This window comes from Colius striatus, chromosome 15 (genome assembly GCF_028858725.1).
Source record: "Colius striatus isolate bColStr4 chromosome 15, bColStr4.1.hap1, whole genome shotgun sequence".
Taxonomy (NCBI): Eukaryota; Metazoa; Chordata; class Aves; order Coliiformes; family Coliidae; genus Colius; species Colius striatus.
In genome coordinates, this window is record NC_084773.1 from 20,221,877 (window position 1) to 20,243,345 (window position 21,469).

General features: G+C 43.7%; 1 protein-coding gene across 5 annotated transcripts in view; it reads left to right on the forward strand.

Moving 5' to 3' along the window:
• Nucleotides 1-21,469, forward strand: part of LOC104562215 (contactin-4) — a 312,159-nt gene that overhangs the window by 186,876 nt on the left and 103,814 nt on the right. For 4 of the 5 annotated variants that reach the window (XM_062008335.1, XM_062008332.1, XM_062008336.1 and 1 more), the window contains 2 exons: nt 6,836-6,962; nt 8,035-8,210. In XM_062008335.1, the coding sequence (XP_061864319.1) occupies nt 6,836-6,962; nt 8,035-8,210 (303 nt within the window). Of the gene's footprint in view, nt 1-6,835; nt 6,963-7,117; nt 7,166-8,034; nt 8,211-21,469 lie in introns of those variants that run through there. The other variant, XM_062008337.1, reaches the window with a different exon arrangement.

Consider the following 21,469-nt stretch of genomic DNA (forward strand, 5'->3'; position numbering starts at 1 on the left):
GTTGTGGTCGTATATTCATAGATCTGTCATGGGCTGGTATCATCCTTAATGGAGCAGTGTGAGTTTATCTGTTTATTTTCATGATGTTAGTTGTGATGAGTCAGGGAGAAGGCTGCTTGGTGAAGAGATTTGTGATTTTCTGCAGTAATGGAGAAATGTGCTGAAGAGAACATCTGTGATGATAATCGTGCTGTTGACTTGCTAAGAGAACACAAATTATCTTCTATTAAATAGGGGTTTTGTTGTAGGACAAGTCACTCATTATACTGCTTTGGGAATTGCCTCTTCTTGGCTGTCTAGACCCAGTAGATGAGGGAGAGAAAAACCTGCCTGCTTCTGCATATACTATGGGTCAGAGAGCAAGGTTTTATTTGAAAGAGACTGACTTGATGACATTTGCCATAATTAATCACGTGGCATTTAAACAGGTGAAATGATGATACCGCTGTGGTACAGTCAGAGTGACAGAGAGGCTTCACAGAGGAGCTCCCTGAGCTGCAGCCTGACCCAGGGCTGGCGCTTCCATGTTCCTTGCTGTGCTCTGGTGTTGCAGGACCCAGGCAGAGGCAGCCAGCAGGCTGGCTCCTCTCCTCCCCTGAGTAACGGACCCCAGGCTTCACTCAGAGCACACTCACATCAGGGTGGATGCATTTAACCCTGCCTTTAATTCAAACTGTTCCAGATACTTGGGTCACTCAAGTAGAGTCATCAGAGCGTTATTGCCTCCATTTCAAATCCTGGAACTCTTCCATGCCAACATTTAGAGAGTGAAGATTAATTTCTTCCTGTCCTCTGAGCCTCTGGACTTGCGTGGCAGCATTCCTGTCTGAGGAATATCTGACACTGCTTGTGAACTCAGGTATCAGGTGCTTGCCCATCAGATGTTACCTGTCAAGTCTGGCTTTCCACTTTAACTGCATTTGCAGTTAAATAAAAGTATGTCAGAAAAGAGAGATGATAGCTGAAGGAGCTGCCTGGCTTAGACCCCTGTTGGACACCTGTAGGGTCCTGCAAAACAAGCCTAGTCTCGCAGCCTGGTGCTGCAAGGGGTTGGGAGAGAGGGAGTGGTCCTCTTACTCATCCAGAATCTCTCCCCAGAAGCAAGCCTACAGGAAATGTCTCCAACCAGGTCTCTGAGAGGGCATTTTGCTCCATGGCTCAGAGTGTTGTAGTAGAACTGTAGAAAGTGCATCTTTTGTAGTGGTGGGTAATGATGAGGAGGAGAAGGAGGGAAAGAGCCTCATCACTTGTTTCAGCTTTGCTCCTAGTGAAAGAATCTGATTGTTGCTGATGCTTTGTTCTCTTCATTACTCTTGACCATTTTTTCTTTCTTAAACATATGGATCAGCCATAGTGTAGTGTAGGCAGGAATGGTTAGCAGCCCAGTGGTGGAGGCAGGCTGGTGACTGTCTCCAAAGATGCAGAGCTACAAGGTCTTTCCCTTAAAAAAAGCACATTGAACAGAACTTTCTAAGTCTTCTTTTTTAAAATACCTTTTTTATTTCCTTTGAATGGGAAGAACCTTTACAGATTCTGAATTATCTGTTGTATGAATATCTGTCTGTCTTGGAATTTCAAAGCCATTAGTAGCATTTGTGTTTGCAGTTGATGTTAATAAAAGTGGTAGGCGCAAAATAAAGAGCGAGCAGTCCAATTTAGTCTTCTCCTGCTCAGGAGGATGTAATGCAGCTGACTAACCTTGAAGAGCAGGCTGCTGTGTTAATCAGCAATGCCCTTGAGCTGTCCTATCTATTTCACTTTCCAGTTGCCTGCAGAGTTGCTCTTCCCAAGGTACAGTTTTGTCTTGAAGAAATACCGACTTGTACCGTGGTATGAAAACACACCAGCATACATAGCAGAAACCAATTCCCTCAGCAGCAAACAGGGAAGGATTTCTGTTATTTATACTGGATATACTCCAAGAACTCTCTCTTCAGTTTAGTTATTATCTTTCCCTACAGTGTGGAATATTCAATTAAACCTTCTCTCAAATTGGCCATAACTTGCAACGAAAATTAAAGCAGTTCTACTTAGGTAACGATATCCATCACCAGGCTTAATTCAGAGACAATAGGGATGGTTTCACCTGTTTGTGTGAATTAACCTCAACTGACATTCTTCATGTTTCAATTCCTCAAAAGCACAGGAAGACCACAAGTGTTTAGCATCTTACTTGGATGTGTTGGCTTTCAAGTTTGGGGTGCTGGAAGGACGCAGAAAATATACTTATTTAGAACATATTTCTATTAATCTGGCATTTTTTAATAGATTTTGGGGTTCAGTGTCTATCTCAGGCAAGCTAGGATAGGAAAATGTTCTTCTAAATTGTCTGTCACATTCTGTCCAACAGCATATGGCCATACACTTTGTACCATGATTAAAAATGGTTCTTTTATTGTAGAATCTACTGAAATTCCCTGTATCCTGCATCTTGCTGAAAGAAATACACTTCTTTCGAAGGAGGCAGACCCAGAGCAGTAGTACATTTGTTTCATCTGACAGGAGGGAAAAAGAATGCTTTTTGGTAACCAATCTTGTTTGCAACTTGTCTTAAGCTGAGGGTGGCTCAGTGTTCATTGTGGGTTAACTCATTTTGGTCTCAAGCAAAAGAAATGTAACTCAGAAGAATAAAATCTGTCACTGGGAGAATGTCTCAACACTTAACTTGTGCAGGAAGGTTACTGACTGTATTTTCCCAGGACAGTAACAGATGTATAAGGAGCAGCTCAGGTTGTGCAATGGCTGCTGAGCAGTGTCAAGTGAGCTAAAATGACTGAGCAGCTTTCACGTAGATGCACTGCTTGGTTGTTCTGTTTAAGTGACCAAAAGACAGCCTAATAAACACCATTGGTAAGAAGGGCCAGGGAAAAGCCTGTTCAGCCCAGGGAAAAGCCTCCTCCTGGCATCAGTGGGCTTCTGTGGCTCAAGCGCCTTGTTTTTATCCGCAATGAGCTAAAAATGTGTTACTGTCACTCTGTGACTGCCAGTCCCTGAACATTATTGCAAAGGAATTGAAGCTACCACGCTGAAATTATAAAAAAATAAAGTGTAAGAGTCAGATTTCAAAGTTACCCTGACAGCAAAAGTGTGCTGCCACAACCCCAGACACTGTAACACAGCGGGCATGCTGTGCTGACACTCGTCCGAGATGCATTTCGACCCAGTAATGTTTGTTAGTCACAAAGGGATTAGTTAGGCTACAGGTACTTTTAGTTTTCAGTTTAGTTTTCTGTTTGCAATTTATTTATTAGTGACTATTTAGTCCTCCTCTTCTGTAAGGCCCCGTGGCTCAACTTGTGTCACATGCTGTGTTAGGATCTGGGCTGCAGCCGTTTCAATTGTGCGTTAGACTGTAGCACAAGGACTTTACAGGCTGAAGATTAAATAGTTTGGACTTGCTCATCTTGGTTATACACAGGCAGTGATAAGAAGGAAGACACTTAAAATAATTTAATCTACCCAGTGTTGGAAGGTTTTTCCTCATCTTCTGTTGCCCTGATAATGCTGGCAGCTGCTCTGAGATTCTCCCTGCCTCACTCAGTGCTGCTCTTTTGAAAGCCAAGTGATACTCACACCAGGGCTTTTCTTGTTGCTGGTTAACAGGAATGGCAAGCTGCTTTTTTTGCCTTATAAAAGCTGAATGTTAAATGACTTCAGCAGCAGATGTAATATTTGGAGAGCAGTGTCTTTTGATCTTTCATGAGCTGTTGTTTTAGCTTATGGAAATCAGTTATTTAGTCTTCTCACTCATTTGTGACTATTTCTAACTTCGTAGTTCTTTACCTTTTGTCTCGTGTGTCTTCTACATTATACTTTGCTTAATAATTATATAGGCAGATTGTGGTGTTTCTTACGAATGTAACTCCCTATCAAACATTCCCTTGCCTTACATGGACCAATTTCCTTATACCCTGAAGACCTATGTCTCACCCCAGAACATCGTGTGAAGACAAGCTAAGAGGGCTGGGGTTGTTCAGACTGGAGAAGAGAAAGGTCTGGAGAGACCTTATGGCAGCCTTCCAGTCTCTAAAGGGGCTGACAAGAAACATGGGGAAGGACTTTGTACAAGGGGCAGGTAGTGATAGGACAAGATGAAATGGCTTCAAACTGAAAGAGCCAAGATGCAGATTAGATTGTAGAAAGGAGTTAATCCTTGTGAGGATGGTGTGGCACCCAGAGGTTGTGGATGCCCCATCTCTGGAAAGGTTCAGGGGCAAGTTCAGATGGGGCTTGGAGCAACCTGGTCTAGTGGAAGATGTCCCTACCTATAGCAGGGAGTGGAACTAGATGGTCTTTAAGGTCTCTTCCAACATGCTGTGATGCTATAACGATCTGGGCCTTGATGATCTCCTGGACATACAGGGACACATTTGGACCCTTAGATTTGTTGGTGTGTCTGTTTCCCAACTCCAATAGGTAAGCTATTTACTTTTTAGTGCAAGGTGTATTTCCTTAGGAGGGCCAAGAATCTGACCTTCAGCGTGATGTGATGCGATATAAATTGACACACAACTGTAATTGAAATAACAGCAAATGACAGCGCAGTGTGACTTGAGTCCTTTGTGAGGTGTGAGGCAGATGACACAGCTGATGCAACTCATACCTGAGTCAGCATGGCTTGCTAACTGGATTAGCTGGGATGGTCTGGCTTCTGCCTGTCCCAGCACAATCCAGCTCCTTGCCTATGGGAGTTGAAGCAACTGTTACACAGGACCGAAGCACCAGGCCAGCTTCTGTACCTGACTCTTAGAAAAAAGGGAGAAATTAAAATGTATGTTAATTCTCCTCTTTTCAAACCCATTAATGCAGTACACAGAGCTATAATGTTTATGGACCAGCTTGTAATATTCTTTCTTACAGTGAATGAGACTGATAAAGGACTACAGCAGCCCTGGATCTCAGAAACAAGTCAGGCTATCATAATCTGGCCCTTGTATGCATTATGGCTATTATTATCATTTTCTGCCAGGAACAGTAAATTGCACACAGGTATATTTAAAGCTAGAGATTATGTGAAATGTGGTTGGAATAATAGATGAGTCTCAGTCAGACATTGTTAACATATAATTAAAAAATAAAGATAAATACAACTGATATGACTGTGAGCTTAGTGCATTCCCTTTTGTGGTGGTGCCTGAGGCAGGAGACATGGGGGACAGGTTGCTCCATTATAATCCTCCTGGCAGAGTCTCTCTGAAATCCTTCTGTGGAGACAACAGAATTTTCTCCCTGGAGTAAAGAGCTATTGTTCTGTCCCTAAGAAATCCATCTGATTTCCCAGTGTCATTTTTTTGTACATCCCATCCTCTTCAGATTATATTTATTCATAGTACTCTGGCCACCTATGCCCACAAATTTCTTGCACGTCCATCAGGATGGACTTCTGGCAGCGTGGCTGCCTGGCCAAAGTGCCATCCGTGTGAGTTCCTGCCCTCGGCAGCGAGGGAGCCGTGAGCGCCGGCAGCAGCACCCCAATGGCCCACGCAGTTGCCCTTTGCCATGCTGGCACTCTGCAAGGTCAGAAATCTGCTGTAAAGGTGATAGAACATGATGGGAAAATGTTACAAAAATGTTGAACTGAGGCTCCTTTCTGACTGTGAGCAGCTTCAGTAGAGGAAGGGAGCAACTTCACTGGGGAGGCAGCTATGACACTGAGACTTGGGGCAATCAAGATTGCTGATCTTTTCAGGGAAGAAAAGTTGATTTCCTTTATGTGCTGAACAGCTGCTGGGAAGATGAAACTAATACAAAGGGGCTGATAGCAGTGTTGTAACTTTTTGTGGGTGTTTTGAGCAGTACTGGCATATTTAATGAAATCCTGCCCTCCAACTGCACAGTGGCAGCTCTTGGAACCCTTCTTGTCAGCAGCACCCACCCTTAGTTCCAGGTTTGAAAACGGGTAGATTGATGAGAGGAAAACTGAAAGTGGTTGAAGAGAGAGGAGATATGAAGGAGTTAATAACAAAAGATAACAATGTCTTCTTCAAGCAAAGAACAAAAGTGAGTACAAGGAAGGCTCCTGTAAGGAATCCCCAACCTTAGACTGAGGGACTGCTGTGAAGTGACAGCTGGACTGTTTGAAGATCATGCTGGGTTGCTTTGCCAAAATATTTTCACTCTTCTACCCATATTTAGAGTTTCTTATACCCTGGAGTGCACAAATGTGTAATATGCTTGCTGGCATGGTTCATATGGGATGTTCAGGACCTTTGTCCTTGGGGAGTGTGGTGAGGCACAGGGGCTGTCGACTGGGAGGGGAGTCTGGGGCATCCAGCTGGGAAAGGACAGAGGATGTTAAAGGATTTGCATGGCCAAGGGCCCCCTCTCAAAGGCTGATGCTCAGTTACAGCCTGTGACTGCAAGGATGTCCAGGGATGTCAGAATCAGTTGTAATGAAGGGGCTTCCTGGGAGCTGTAAATGCTGGTGAACCTCTGGCTCCCATTATTATGTAGCTGTGTTTAATAATGTGTATTTGTAATATGCAAGGAAAATATGTAGTTTTTCTAAAGGTGAAACTGAGCATTATGATTTGAAGTGAGCAGGATCATGCCTGTTGCCATTCATTTGAACCCTGGGTAGTGTTTCAGTCTGTGCTCTACTCAGTGCCACAGGCATTTCTGTGAGTGCTGACTCCACGCAACGATCAATGGCTTTTGGGGAAAAAAGTATCTGGCTGTTATGAAAACCAAAAGTGTCGTTATCACATCTTTTCAAGGGTGAATGAGACACAGCCTCCTGCTGCTAAGATACCAAGTTATACATAGAGATATACATGTATTTTACACATAGAGATTGCATCAAATATCTGAATCTTTCCCCCTCTGTTTAATGCAGACGACAACACACTGCACGGGCCAGTTTTCCTTCAGGAGCCCAACAACGTGATCTTCCCCTTGGATTCAGAGGAAAAGAAAGTCAAGCTGAGTTGCGAAGTAAAAGGAAATCCCAGACCAACTATTGGGTTTGTTGAATGTTAAACTATTCTTTAGCATGATCTCCACACTTCCAGCAGTATTCCCCAAGAGCCCTTCTCCTACGTGTCATGCAGCACAACTCGGTGATGCCCGTGGACTCTACCACAACAGTGCTGATAAAGACCCCAGGCATCAGGAGATCCCCACGGATTGCAACGGGATTGCAAAGTTTGGACAAGAGTTCAAAAAGGTTACAGAAGGATTATAAATAGTCTTGGCTCCCAGATTAAGCATCCTTTGCCATAAATGTGGACAAAGCTCTTAATTGTTCTGTGCTCTAGTAACAGCTTCTGGGATCCTTAGGAAAAAAAAGATGTTATACCGCTGTGGTGACGCTGCTGCTGTAAATCATTTAGGCACTGCTGGGGTTTGTTTTTCCTTTAGTGGCTTTCTCATTTTTTCTACCAAAGTAAATGCCACTCTGAAACCGATTAGAGCCATCAGACCTCGGTGACCGTGCTGTCTTCTGACACAACCGACTATTTAACACAATAAACTCTGCTGATTCACTGGTGCAAGCACATTGCAATTGTTTCTCCGTACATTCTGGTAAAGGGAGATGCTATGTGGCTGTGGCTGCCTTGAATGCTCCGTCAAGGGCTGGTGGGGATGAGGGTTTGCTGTAACTGGGGCACTATGTGCTGGAATTTCTTAGTGCTTCAATCTGTGACAATATCTACTGGGAGGGAATTTTCTTAAATGTAGAAACAAACAGCAAGGAGGTCAGGAGAGGGAGTAAAAAACCCTCCATGGACTTGAGTGGTTTAAAGATCCTGTTTCTGGGACTTACCCTCACAAAATGATTCATTCCAAAGAGCAGCAGCACTAGCAACTACAGAAGCATGAATCATATCAGAGACTGAGATATATGTCAAGGATATTGCTCTTTCAGTTAAACACTGGGATATTTCAATACCATGCAGGAAATTTGCGTTTTCATGCTTTTTCTTTAATAACTAGTCAAAGATGTTTTAAATCTTACTTCATGTTGTATTTTCCAAATACCCAAGAGTCCCCATTAATATCAGCAGAATGTAACTGTGTCATTTTGTGCTCTAGGTGGAAGTTAAATGGAAGCAGTATTGACATCAGTATGGATTACCGCTACAGCGTGGTGGAAGGCAACCTGTTGATCAATAATCCCGATAAAACCCAAGATACTGGAACATACCAGTGTGTAGCAACAAACCCGTTTGGAACGATTGTCAGCAGAGAAGCAAAGCTTCAGTTTGCTTGTAAGTAACAAGGCAGCATCTGCTCTTGCAGCATGCTAGAAAAACTGGGAGGGCAAAGCCTCCTTCCCTGACCTTTTCTAAGACGCTGTGTAGTATTCTCTGGGCTGTGCACAGAGTGGAGAAAACACTTGGGTTTGGAGGGGAAAATGGGAATGAGGAATTGATGCCTTGGTTTATGGTTATTGAGCTAAAATTATCTGTAGTACGCAGGGGAAAATGTCTTGTTTCTTGAGAAAGAGGCCACCTGGGAAAGTATCTGGCAAATGAGGTCTCACCGTTGATTTTTTTTCTTTCTTTGGAGAATTAGAGCTTCAAAATATCTGAAGGACCATACTCTATGTAAGGAGTAAATTCACCATGGCAGTCTGTCCCAAGTCCTCCATTTCGGTACTTAGGTGCAGGCACTTTCAGCTGTGGGTGACATCTGGTAACTCTGTGTTTAAAAGGGAAAGCAGACTGCATCACTCTTATTTTGAGTTAAACTCAGAGCTGCAGCTGCTTGTTTGAAACCAAAGGATAAGGGAAGCTGTGAATTAGCACTATACGAACCTATGTAAAGCCATTGTGAGTTACAGAATAAAGCTCATAAGAGTTGGCAAATGATACTGTGGGACCATCTTTTTTCTCATGTAGTTGTGAAGGTGAAGACAGGGAGTAGGTACAGAGTCTTATTCATCTGTCATCTCTGTGCTTTCTCTGTGCCATTTTCCTGGGAGGGGTGTATACAGCAGCTCAGTAATTACAGCAGGACTGCTATGAAATATCCTTGCCTGTGCTTGCAGGACTTCCAGGCAGTCTCTTCCCAGACATGAAGCCATCAGTAATGATGAGCTGGGCTTTCAGTAGATTTTAATGAAAGATGCTTTTAACTGACTGCAAAGAGAAGCTGATGTGCTCCAGGCACAGAAATGAAAAGGTAAAAATGCCAGTAAACACCAGGTTTGCACACGACAGAGAGGTGATTTGTAATGAGAAATATTACTGAGTGAAGTCAAGTCCTCTGTCTCCCTGCCTAGTTTACAATATATTACCCATTTGCTTATGACCTGCTTCTGGTTTTCTGTGACTGGAAGGTGCATTTTCACTCTGGATGGGTGAGAAACAGCTTCCTCGAGATCAATCTCATCACTCCAGATTTCGGTATGTCAAGGTGATTGCTTCATAAATGCTGTGTTGATCTGCTTCTCTGGACACCATGTGCTTCTCAGCAGGCTCTGTCTTACAAATCCTGAGCCTGGGAGGCATGATACTCAGAGCAAAGCACTTCAACACCACCTTGGCTGGGGCTTCACTGTTTGCTGAAGCCAATCATTTAAAGACAAGCCCGGTGTCAGGCTGCAGCTCCTTAGACTCTGATCCCAGCCTCCAAAGTTCAGGATATGAGACTGAAATCTGGATGCTGGCAAGCACAGTAGCCACACACTCCTTGAGTGGAAATACATCAGCTTGCTTGTTTAAATGGTTAGGCACTTATTAACCAAGAACTTGAAAACTCAGAGAATCCTGCACAAAAAATAAAAGCCCTTTAACGTTTTATCTTTGCTTCTGACACAGAGTGTTTAAATTCCGTTTACTCTATCTGTCTGGATGAATGATACATCTGGCAGAAATCTTTCAAGTTTTCTGGTTGACCAAATACAAATTTGGTTTGAGTGATTCTTAATTAAGAAGATTGAATTCAAAACCAAAGCTTGTTCTATGTACTTGCGCTTCCCATGTAACGGTGGGGAGCTTCAATGACTGTATGATTTCTTAACTCCTAGCATTTATTTTAGATTGCTAAAACAGCATCATCAGATTAGAAACATTTCCATTAAATAGAGGGGAAAAAAGAGCATTTTTCAAGGTACACTCTGGTTTCACAAAGCTGTCATTTTGCTTTGTGTAGCCAAACAGGTTGCAACCAGAATTAGCTGAATTATGACATACACAGAGGGGTTTAAGTTTATTACAAAAGCTGTCTCTAAGAACGAATACAAGTGGGCATTTGTATTAGTAATATGTGGGTTCAACCTTGACATCCAAGATGTGTGGGTGTAGCAGCACTGCTTAGTGTAACTATTTATGTGGTGTTATTCCAAACACAGTCATTTCTGTACGTTCTGCGTGGAATAACCTAAAGCACTGCATGGGGAGGACCCACTCTTGCCACTGGAGAGCTCTCTTAAACCTGTTTTCTCTCTCAGAATTTCTCCCTTTCATCAAGTTATTTTCCTTGAATTTACACCCTTGTCTGGCCCCTGGATTGCCAGTGCAGTCTCTGACCCAGCTCCAGCACTTCAGCTTGGTCTCTTACGGCCCACTGTGTCACGTCCTGTGAGTTAGCTGTGGCCAGCTGCTCGGTTAGAGCCTCAGGACTGCAGTGCTTGACTCCAGTGTAGCTTCCCCTTTCAGCTGAGCAATCCTTAATTTCCCACCCTGGTGATGCAGTGTGTGATTTTTGTGTTACCTCGTTTTTTGTTTCTAAGGAAAATTATCGCTGGGTCTCGTGAGGCTGATGTCTGGGGTTTTGAGCTTTTCATTCTCCTCCTTTTAAGAGTTAAAATCTGAGTCTTGGGACGTCAGTAATATCTGTTCATTCATTCTTCCAGGGCTGTATTATTCTTGTCTGGCATTTTCACTGAAGATTAAACTGCGATCTAGCTATTCAGCCTCCTGTGGAGGTCAGAGAGGGTCAGCAATTTAATCCTTGAAATATGCATTTAGGTTACAAACTCATTATGAGAAAAGTGTTAACATTTTCCCCCAATACTTGCTTTGTGATATGTCATTTACATTTCAAACTTGTTCTGGTTTTTTTTGCTGCTAGTTGTGTCTGACATGGAATGTGGTTTTGGAAAATGAGGAATCTGTTGTGCCACAGTAACAGAATATGGATTAACGATACCCTAAAGCCTGTGTTTATAGCAATAAGAAAATAGAAAAGCTTGGAACTCTTGAGTGTAGTTTCTAGTAATGGCTCTTCCAAAACGAGGTACAAAAACACAGCTGAACTAGATTAAATTATATGCTTTTTATTTTAGGGGATGGAGCTTAGCTTGACAATTTTATTCACTGTACAATAGTTCCTGTTTGGAAATAACACTGAAATCAAGAAGTTATGCTTGGAAAAGAAGTGCAGCTCTGATGCTGCAGTGTAGAGATGTAGCCCCCCTCCATTCAGACATCTGATTAAAGCTGTGGCCCAGATCCTCCTTCTGTTTAAGTCAAAGGTAAAACTTGTGTTGATTTTTAGTGGCACTGGAGTTGGACTGTACCCGTCAAAGTGATGCCTCTGCAGTCGTTCTGCCTGCTCAGCTCCTGTTCTCTTTGGCAGGAGACATGGAGGTGCTGAGCAGTTCTTGGCCGTGGGCAGGAGCATGGCCCAGCTGTGAGCAGGAGGCACCTTTGCTCAGTGTCCTCACCAAATCATTTCTACTAACTACAAAGCAGAAGGGTGGTGCACACGGGTGCTGAAAGTTGCATTTGTAGCCACATCTCTATAGACAAAACAAGATCTCAAAGTGCAGGCGTGGGAAAGGCTTCAAGAGCTTGCAGTTTTTCTACCACCAAAGCTTTCAAACCAGACATTTTTGCATGTCCCCAGGAGCAGTGCAGAGTGTCTATCGTGGACACACCTGTGCCCCACACCTCTGAGGTCTGTAGACTGTGTCTGCTCCTTCACCACCTCTACCATGGCAGCCAATGCAGCCCTGAGATGAGGCCAATGCTCCACTCTGCTCTCACAGCATCTGGCCTCTGTCTTCTCCAGTGGAACCATCCCCAGTGCTGGTAGATTAAATATCCTTTCCCTGCTGTGATAACTAGACTCAATTTAGCCCTAAACTCCTCAGCAGGATTTGCAGCTTAACCTGAAAATACTCAGCAGTGCTTCCTGTGGTAATGCTGGTTTGAAGGTAAACCCTCGGGGGAGTGGTTGAGTAGCCAAGCAGTGGCCACGACCTTTCTCATCAGTACTCATGTTTGTCATGTACCCACAGTTTAAAAGGTCCATGCTAATACTATGGGTATTTTTGGCAGCTGGCAAAAATGGCATTGAGGTATCCAGGGGGCTGAGGTTTTACAAGAAGAATGAGGCCCCAGGAGAGGGACAATAAGGCTGAAGGGAGGGCAGAGCCTCCATCCCCTATCAGGAGATGCTGGAACAGCTGCAGCAAAGCATTGCAGTGCTGCCCTTGAGAGACCAGATCTGCAGGCAGATGAGATTAAATGAAAGGAGAAAGGTCTCCTCCTCCTGCAGACACCTTGCTCAAGCCTGAAGAGCAGCTCTGCAGAGAGAGATCTGGGAGTACTGATTGATAATAAGCTAAATATGAGCCAGCAATGTGCCCTCATGGCCAAGAAGCCAATGGCAGCCTGGGATGCATCAAGAAGAGTGTGGGCAGCAGGTCAAGGGAGGTTCTTCTCCCCCTCTACTCTGCCCTGGTGAGGCCTCATCTGGAGTCCTGTGTCCAGTTCTGGGCTCCTCAGCTCAAGAGGGACAGGGAAGTGCTGGAGAGAGGCCAGTGCAGGGACACCAAGATGATCAGGAGACTGGAACATCTTTCATATGAGGAAAGGCTGCTGGAACTGGGGCTGTTTAGTCTGGAGAAGAGGAGACTGAGGGGGGATCTTATTAACATTTATAACTATCTAAAGGGTAGGTGTCAGGAGGTTGAGACATCCCTTTTTCTATAGTAGCCAGCAACAGGACAGGGGGTGATGGGATGAAGCTGGAACACAAAAAGTTCCACTTAAATATAAGAAAAACCTATTTCAGTGTTTCAGTGAGGGAGCCCTGGCACAGGCTGCCCAGAGGGGGTGTGGAGGCTCCTTTCTTGGAGGTCTTCAAGATCTGCCTGGACATGTTCCTATGTGACCTGATCTAGGTGACCCTGCTTCTGCAGGGGGGTTGGACTGGATGAGCTCTAAAGGTCCCTTCCAACCCCTCTGTGATTCTATGGTGGAAAAGGAAAATGACTTCCAGCATTATACTGAGAAGGGGTTTATTTTGCCATTCCTTTTGCTGGAATGGTTCCTGTATATCCTGTACCCAAGCAAGTCCCATCATTTTTGCTATTAGTTGCTAAGAAACAAATTACAATTGCTGCTCAGATTCTTTACTGTTGTCCCCTCTTGCTGCCCTGAAGTGCATTCATTTTCCTCTTTCGCAGAGATTAAATGATCAATGAAGTAATTCTTTCAAGAACAATTAATAATGACAACATGTTCTGGAGCCGCCGCCGTCGCTGCCCTGCGCTGCCCAAACAAACAAGCGCCGCACCAGTGGCAGTGATCGATAACTGAGGCGCTGAGCTGAGCGGCGCTCCTGGCACGCAAATTAAACCATTTCCACGGCGATTACTAACGTCTGAGTGCTGAGAAAAGATGATGTGTTTGAATCCTCCTGGAAGTTAAGCAGACACAGGGTTGGGGTGGGTTTTTTTCCCCTGGAGTGGGACTGCAGCGGGTGTGAGCAGCTCTGCTCTGTTCCTCCCGCAGCAGCCTGGTGCTTGTCCTGCTCATCCTTTTGGAGAAGTTTGTGTCTTGAATGGTTTTCAGCTTGTGAAGGGCAGGAACCCAGTGCAGCATATTTTCCCAGCTCCTTCCCTGTCCTGGTTGTCTGGGGTACACGAGGCTGGGAGTTTTCAGCTTCCTGGGTGAGGGAAGAAAGGGGGAAGCACTCATGCCTGCCTGCACCCAGCAACCACCACCTCAGGACATGTGTGCCTGTTCTCCAAGGCTGGCTTTCATCCTAATACTGAAATACCACACCTGGCTATTTCTTGCTCAGGTCTCCTTTCTACTTTTTCAAAGCCTGGACTTCAGAGCTGCAGCTTTTCCCACACATATGGTCAGAATTCAGTGATAATACCCTCCCCCCCTGCCCCAGCCAGCAACTGGGGTTTGCTCACACACATGGCCCAAGAATCTGCCTTAAATAAATCCATCTTCTAAATTTTGCTTAAATCTTCAGGAAGTGGTTTTCTTCACATAGCCTGCTTGCCTCTACACACCCTAAAGTCTCTTTTGCTGTCTCATTTTTTTCCCTTTGAAGCCTTTCAGAGCCTCTTAAGTCCTCACTCAGCTGTGCAAAGCGCAGGTGTCGGTGTTAGAGAACTGTTTCACAACCTCTGCACCTTTGCCACTCAGTCTCTGAAGGATGGAAAACCAGGCTAAGCCTCACCTAAGCTCATCTTTTTTTCCTTTCTGGTTTTTTTTGATGAATAGGATCAACAGGGAGTATGTGGGAGAGGACAGATAGATAACCTACTTTACTTTCACCTGGGATAGAAAGACCTTTAGCTTAGAACTGAAACATAGGATTTACACTTGCTTTGTTTCCCTCCCAAGGGTTATAAAGAAGATGAATGTATTATTACTTAAAGCAGTAGGCATTTGTAAATAATCAGCATGCCTTTTCCTACAGCTGGTGATCTTGTAAGCCCACAGTGTTATTTAGGAAGTGTATTTCAGTTTGCATCGTGCAGAAGCAGGGCTGCTGAAAGCAGGGAGCGGTGCACAGGGAGGTGTCAGAGGGCTGTGGCTGGGAGCTGCTGCAGCAGGCAGGGGACCTGCCACCAGAACCTCTGAGCTGAAGTCCACTGATTGCAGTGTCCTGGTTTGGTTTGTGGTTTAGAAATTCAGGGAACAGCAAGGCACAGGTTTGACAGGGTTTTTTTCCGTGTCTCCATATTTATTACTTTTGCCTTTAATATATAAAATATCATATATTCAAAATGCAGGGTTTTTTGTATCTAAGAACTAAATGCAGAGGTAGGTTTTTGTTTAAAATGAACAATGAAATGGACTCATTTGGTCCCAGTGTGCCACAGTTCAATGATGCAAGTGTTCTTTGCAAAAAGCTCTACACTTGAAGATCTTCTGACTTTAGACTTAGTCACTTTCACCTTAGTCAACATTTCACCTGTTAATACCACCCTTCTTTTGATATGCTCAATGCATAAGTCATAAAGAAAATGGTCTGAAGCTCCTATAGTAAGCTGAGGAGAGAGCAAGACTTTTTTCTTTCCCTGCTTTCCCCAGGATCCGAAGTGGTCCTTGCTCCTGATTTCTCCTACAAGTCATCTTCACACTCTTTTTATCATGCAGGAGTGAATTTGAAGCATCGTTTGCATAACAAGTAGTCTCTGCCTCCTCACAGACATTAGAGGTCTGTCAGGTCTTCTAACCCTTGCTGTCCTGTGATGAACCTCAGACCACAGAAACATCTGTGGTTGCACCTAAGGCTTCTTTTTGTCTAGGTTCTTTCCTGTTACAAATCTTTCCAAACATCTTGCAAAAGCTGATCCTAGAGTGGCTCCAATGCCTGAAGAGCCATAAACATGTGTTTTTGTGGTATATTGTACTCACTTTTTCTGAGCTTCTCTGTCCAGTGGATAGAGAACAGGAGAAGGAGGCATGAGGTCTATGTTAGTTTTCCAGTTATGAGGATACTTGTAACACCTCTCCTTTTGGCTCTAAATCCCCTGGTCTGTTAAATGAAGCAGTACTATTTACCTACTTTGAAAAAATAACAGTTATCCTCAAGTTGATCCTCACTGAGTCTGTATCAGTGCAAATCAGTATTGTCCTTGAATGTGTGTAAAACAGCAGATACAGGACCCCATGGTCAAGAGCAGGCTGTACCCAAAGGCCAGAGGTGGACGCTGTTCCTGTTGATGGATGCCAGTGCAGGACAGTTTTATCCTAGTGGCCGTGTTTTCATTGTTTTGGTTTTTTCTTTCCCATTTTCCTTCTGGAAAGCAAACAGGGATTCGGTGTTGGCATGCAAAGCAGAGCAGAGCTTTAAATATGTTTGTCAAAAGTTGCCCCATGTTAGTTTTCCTGTCTGCAACAAACGTGACTGACATTTTGTAATTGATTAGATGTGAGAGATGAGCAGAATGAAGAAATACCTCCTCTTTGAGAGATGCTGCCTGGCATCATAATGTGCATTTCCATAGGCGAGCTGAACCACCAGATAAGGCTCCGAGGATCAGGATCTCTGTGGGATCTTTTTCGTTTGTGTTTCTATCAAGTAAAGGGAATTTTTCCTTTGAAGCTTCTAGTTGAGCGAGCTTATGTCACATCATTTTACATTACTTGGGGTCTGATTTTGCATTCATTTAGCTCAGCAGAGTGAGAAGGTGCAGCAGACCATGCGTGGGGAGCATGCGAGGCAGCTGCGATGGTAACTGAGCTACAAAGTGAGCGAGGGCTGTGCAGCATCTCCTGCTGCCAGTAGAAGTATTGTTTTGTGATTGTTGTGAAATCCTTTGTGCTGGCAGAAGGTGTGCAAACAATGCATTGCTTAGCCAGGAAAATATATTTAAAAAACCAGAGTGTGAAGTAACTGCATTCAGGCCATCCCAGGGGGAAATGTCTGCCCAGATATTCTAGATTAAAGTGATAAAATAAAACTTTCTGAGTCCTCAGCATTTTGTCTCAAGCAAGAGAGCTGCTGCAAAATGAGCATTTGAAGTGTTTGCTGTAGAAGGATGGTAAACAGGCTGCTTTTATGAAATGGAACATAAAGTCAAGAAGGATGTTTTGTCTCTTTTTTTTTTGCTAGCATCCTAGTAACAGTGATTTGATTTGAGAAGAGAGCAGTGGGTGCCTTGCAGTTATTGCTAAGAGCCCCTGTTCCCCCATATGATGAGTGTCATGAAGGAAGAAAAAACACCCACTGGAGCTGCCTTGTTGTCTTTTTGGAAGCAAGGACTAAATCCCAGTGAGGTGCTGAGGATACACAGTGCCAGTAGGAGCCCTCCTGGTGAGGGCAAGTGGCTCATGCTTGGTGTAACAGGAGGAAGACTGATCCCAGCATGCTGTGAGGATCCATGACATCTGCGAGGCACTGGTGATGCTGAAGGAAAAGCTCTCCCAGCCTTTGGGATGCAAGGTGAAAGCCCCAGGAGGAATTTTAGCCATGTGGGTAGAGAAATCATCAGTCTTTGATAGATGGCAGTCAGAAAGGCTTGGCAAGATTTAAACACAGTCGCAATATCAGAACCCAGATAGAGTTGTCAGAGTCTGAGATGATACATAGGGCAGAGACGTGAGTGACAGGGAGAGTGGGGAGAGCTTGGGAGAAAAACAAGATCTTGGCTTGCATACCAACACAGCAGTTTTCTCCTTTCCTAACCCAAGCATGGCCGTTGGCAGCTGCTCCTGGCTCAGGCACGAAGAGCTCTGAGCCCTTCTCCCTGGCAGGAGGCAGCACATCTCCTCTGAGATGGTCTGCTTTGAGTTCCAACCTGCAACTCCTCCAGCTACGCCTCTCTTCTCTTCACACATAGTCAAGTTGAGCCTTTAGAGCAAAACTCACCGTGAAAGTCCTCCAGCTGCAGATGCTCCCACAGCTCATCATTTTTGCATCTTGGGAGAACAATGGCAGCTTTTCTGAAGAACCAGGGACAGGAAAGGTCTGGAATTCCAAACTGGAGCTGACCACTTGGTAAAGATGCAGAGGCAGTACCTTGTTTAATGCTACAGTAATAAAGTCCAAGCAAAAACATTTTCCAAGGGAAGGGCAGGGAAACAGCAAGATGTTTCTCTCTAAAAACCTTTTCATTTTCAGTGAAGTAGAAATCCCAGTGAGTTTTGTGTTTTAAAGGGCAAATTAAAAAGCTTTCAGCCCCAGACTTGTAAAGTAGTTCTGAAATCGATGCCTCTAAGAATTACTCATTAGAACATCACCTCTTAAACTAAAATTCTCTTCAGCTCTGTATCAAAGGAGGTTTTGTGCCAAGCTGCAGAGCTGCCTGTGTAGTCCTGACACAACAGCAAGGACAGGGGCAGCAGAACTTAATCCTTGTGTATTTGTGAAAGGGATGACATAAAACCCTGCCTTTAAAAAGTCAGGCACAGGTTTTATAGAGACAGTGTTTAGAGATATTAGAGCCATAAATATCAGAAGGCAAATCTTGTCAAGTGTTTCGAGAGCAAAAAGCTTTAATGCTTTTGTGGGTGCTAGTCATCTGTTAAAGTGCTTTCAGCCTGCCTTCATAAAGACAGACTATGATTTCTTCAAACCAATGTCCTCTAAAATCTGGAATTGATTGAGATGCACTAGAATCTCATCTTCAAGACTATTTTATGGGCCAAATTAGCATAGTTTATAGGCTACAGCCAATGAAGTCGTATTATTCCATGGGCAGTGAAGCAAATGACTTCTGTCTCCATCTGGTTGTGTATTTTGTCCAGGATTTGAATGTATACTCTGTTGTATGTGCAGAGTTATGCAAATGTGTTGAAAACAATTTGGAAGAGGACATGAAAGCTGTCTCTTGATAGAAGGTTCTTTATTCAGTCCGAACCAGGAAGATTTGGCCAGTTGTTCTGGTCATTTTTGTCATTGTTCAAGAAGGTGTCATTGGCAGCCTTTTCAGATGCCTCCTGAGAGAAGTCACGTGGCTTTTGGTAAAAAACAGTAAGATCCCATTGACTTGGGTTCAAGGACAGAACGTGACCTTAAACATAATTCCAGACTTTAGTTTGCTGGGATTGTGTTAAAGTGATAGAAGGGTTATGAGCAAGCAAACCTCATTATGGTCTGTAAATCTCTTTTGTCATGCTTGAAAATCGACTTTAGGTGTCTTGACTGTACCTGTGTGCCTAAGTGGATTGTGCATTTCACATATATGAAGAGGTCATTACCCTTTACCTATAGCATTATTTCACTTCCTATTGTATGAGTGCTTTGGAGTTCATTTGCTGTCTGTAGTAGAGGTGGTGTTCTGTCCACTACAGAATACCTAAAATTGCCAGTGAACAAGTTTTAACTTCTAACTTGTCAAATCTTAAATTATTAGGTTCATTTTTAACCATTCCAGTTTCTTGTATCCAAAGTACAACCAAGTCTCTGGGGTGAAATACCAATCCAAAGCACCTCATGCAATATATACTGGCTAAAAGCACCCCTTATATGCTGATACAAGGATTTGTTGATAATCCAAATGAAGTGTTAGTAGCAAAATCAAAGACTTGGTTTTAATAAAGTTACAATGATACTAAGGCTAGAGTGCGTAGCATCCCGTTATTGCTAGTTCCCAGTTGCAATGGTACACACAGTAGCATGGGTGGGTAGCATCCACCTTTTCCCCCTCCTATGCTCCTCCTGGACACAAGCTCTGTGGTGTTAGCCTTCCCAGGAGGAGGCAATTACAGCCCCTCACTCAACCCTGAGTTGCTTTACAGGGAGAGCAGGATGGGATGTGATGGAGGTGGAATCTTCCAGCTGGCTGGGCCTGACTGAAAATATTTGTATACATTTGCTACTGCTGCTGCATTACCTGCTCTGTCTTCATTGATTCCTGCCTCTGTTACATTTGAGTTTTACTGTGTGTGGTTTAGATAGGTAGTGCTCTTGCTCATAGTTCCCTTTGTTTCAGCCAGACGCGCTTACACTCCATCCCGGGTCCGTGCTCCTTTGATGAGGAGGAGCTGTGGGTTGTGCTCACAGCCATCTCTTCCCATTCTGCAGCAAGACTTCTATAATTATCTTGTGATTGTATTCTCAGGGTCCCATGTTCCAATCCCTTGGTTTTCCTTCAAGCACATATGTCCTCTGCCAGGGTTTGTTGAATATTGCACTCTGTGAGAATCATGATCCATCTGAAGATAGAGATAGACATACAGATACAGGTATGATGCTGTGGTAGCTACTCAGTAGAGCAATAGCGCTGATGTGTTATCAAATTTGCTCTACAGAAGTCTCTGGAGATAGACTTTAAGTAAAATATAGCAGCCTAAAAGCCACTAATGTGTTGGGTTTTTTCTCTAAGCTTGAATATTAGTCACATTTCCTACTGGAAATTAAAATTCAGTGATGTACAAAGAAGTGATTGATGTATGTGTGTTTTTGTTAGAATACAGTAGAAGGAGAAATAGTTTCGTGTCAGTTAAATAAGAATAATAGATAAAATGGCATTGACACTGCCTTTGTCATAGTTAGGAAAAGCCAAACTTCAATGTAATGACAGAGAGTTCACTAATGGTGTGTGAGTTTTTGACAGGATGCCATTCAAGGCAAGGTACAGCAGTGCTTCCTTCTACATGGTACAGTCAGAGAAATTGGCTTTCTAGAAGACATGCAGACACCTGTCACCATGAATTTGAAGCATTTACTATTCATGTAATATTCTGTAGTGTTGCTGGTTTGGTTTATTAGCTCCAAAGTAGCCCTCGTGCACAGACTCCTCTGCATTTCAGAGCCAGAGGAGTTACGGATTTGGGGTTCTAAAAGCATGGTAAGTGTAACTTGAAAAAAAGGCAAACTATGGAAAGCCTCCTCTGGCAAAACAGAGCTGAGCTCTCACAGAAAATAGGGATCTTTGTCAAATCACCAGTGACCTGAGACTTGCAGCCTCCTGAGGGAAGCCGCCTTGCTTCGCTCTGGTGTCCAGGGCACGCAGGGTTCAGGAGCTGAGTTATTTCCACGTTGCAGTCAATAAGAGGAAGCAAGTAGACCTTGTGTCTGAACACTGCAGCCACTCTGCTTGGGCAGAGACCTTAACAATAACACAATCAGCGGAGCTGTAAGTGAGAAGGGGTATAAATACAAAAAGCAGAGGTCAAGTATGATTACCCTGCCCCTGCCAGCAGGAACTTGCTGGGAAGCGAGCTGATATGCTCTTGCTTGCTCACTTCAGCAGCATCTGCAGAATATTTCTTTAAAAGAGGAAACTTTGATTTCCAGGACTTATCCAGTGGTTGCTTAGGAAAAGAATTTCCAAGCTACATAGACTGATAAAGGATAAAAGGCTACAACTTCTTTTACTTAGCTTATAATTTAATCTTTGCAATAAAGACTGATTTTTGTCCATCAAACTTTGGGAAATTTTTCATTACTCTAGCCAGAGTTGGATAATGGTTACTGTGAAAAGCCATATGTTTTTGATTAGAATTTCCATATGCCATTTACTGAGACAAACTGCCCAGACTTAAGGGGCTTTGGATCGTTTCAGATTGTTTAAGCTTCTATTAAACCACATTTGAGGTTTTGGAAGGAGGTCATTCAGTGCAATACCATACCCAACTGAAAAGCTGATGAGGTTGACAGCTGCTACCGGCACCTTCTGGGCCTTTGAGCAGTTTTGAGGAATAAGCATCTCTATCAGGCTGGCATCACTTAGCAGAACCTGCCTGAGTTGTATCACTAAGCTTTTAAGGCAGAGTTTTAATGAAGGCTACAGAAAAACCTACCAGTGCAAGAAAAGACTTTCAAGTTCAGATTAAGGGTGGGTGTTAATGTGCACATGCTAATAGCATATTGT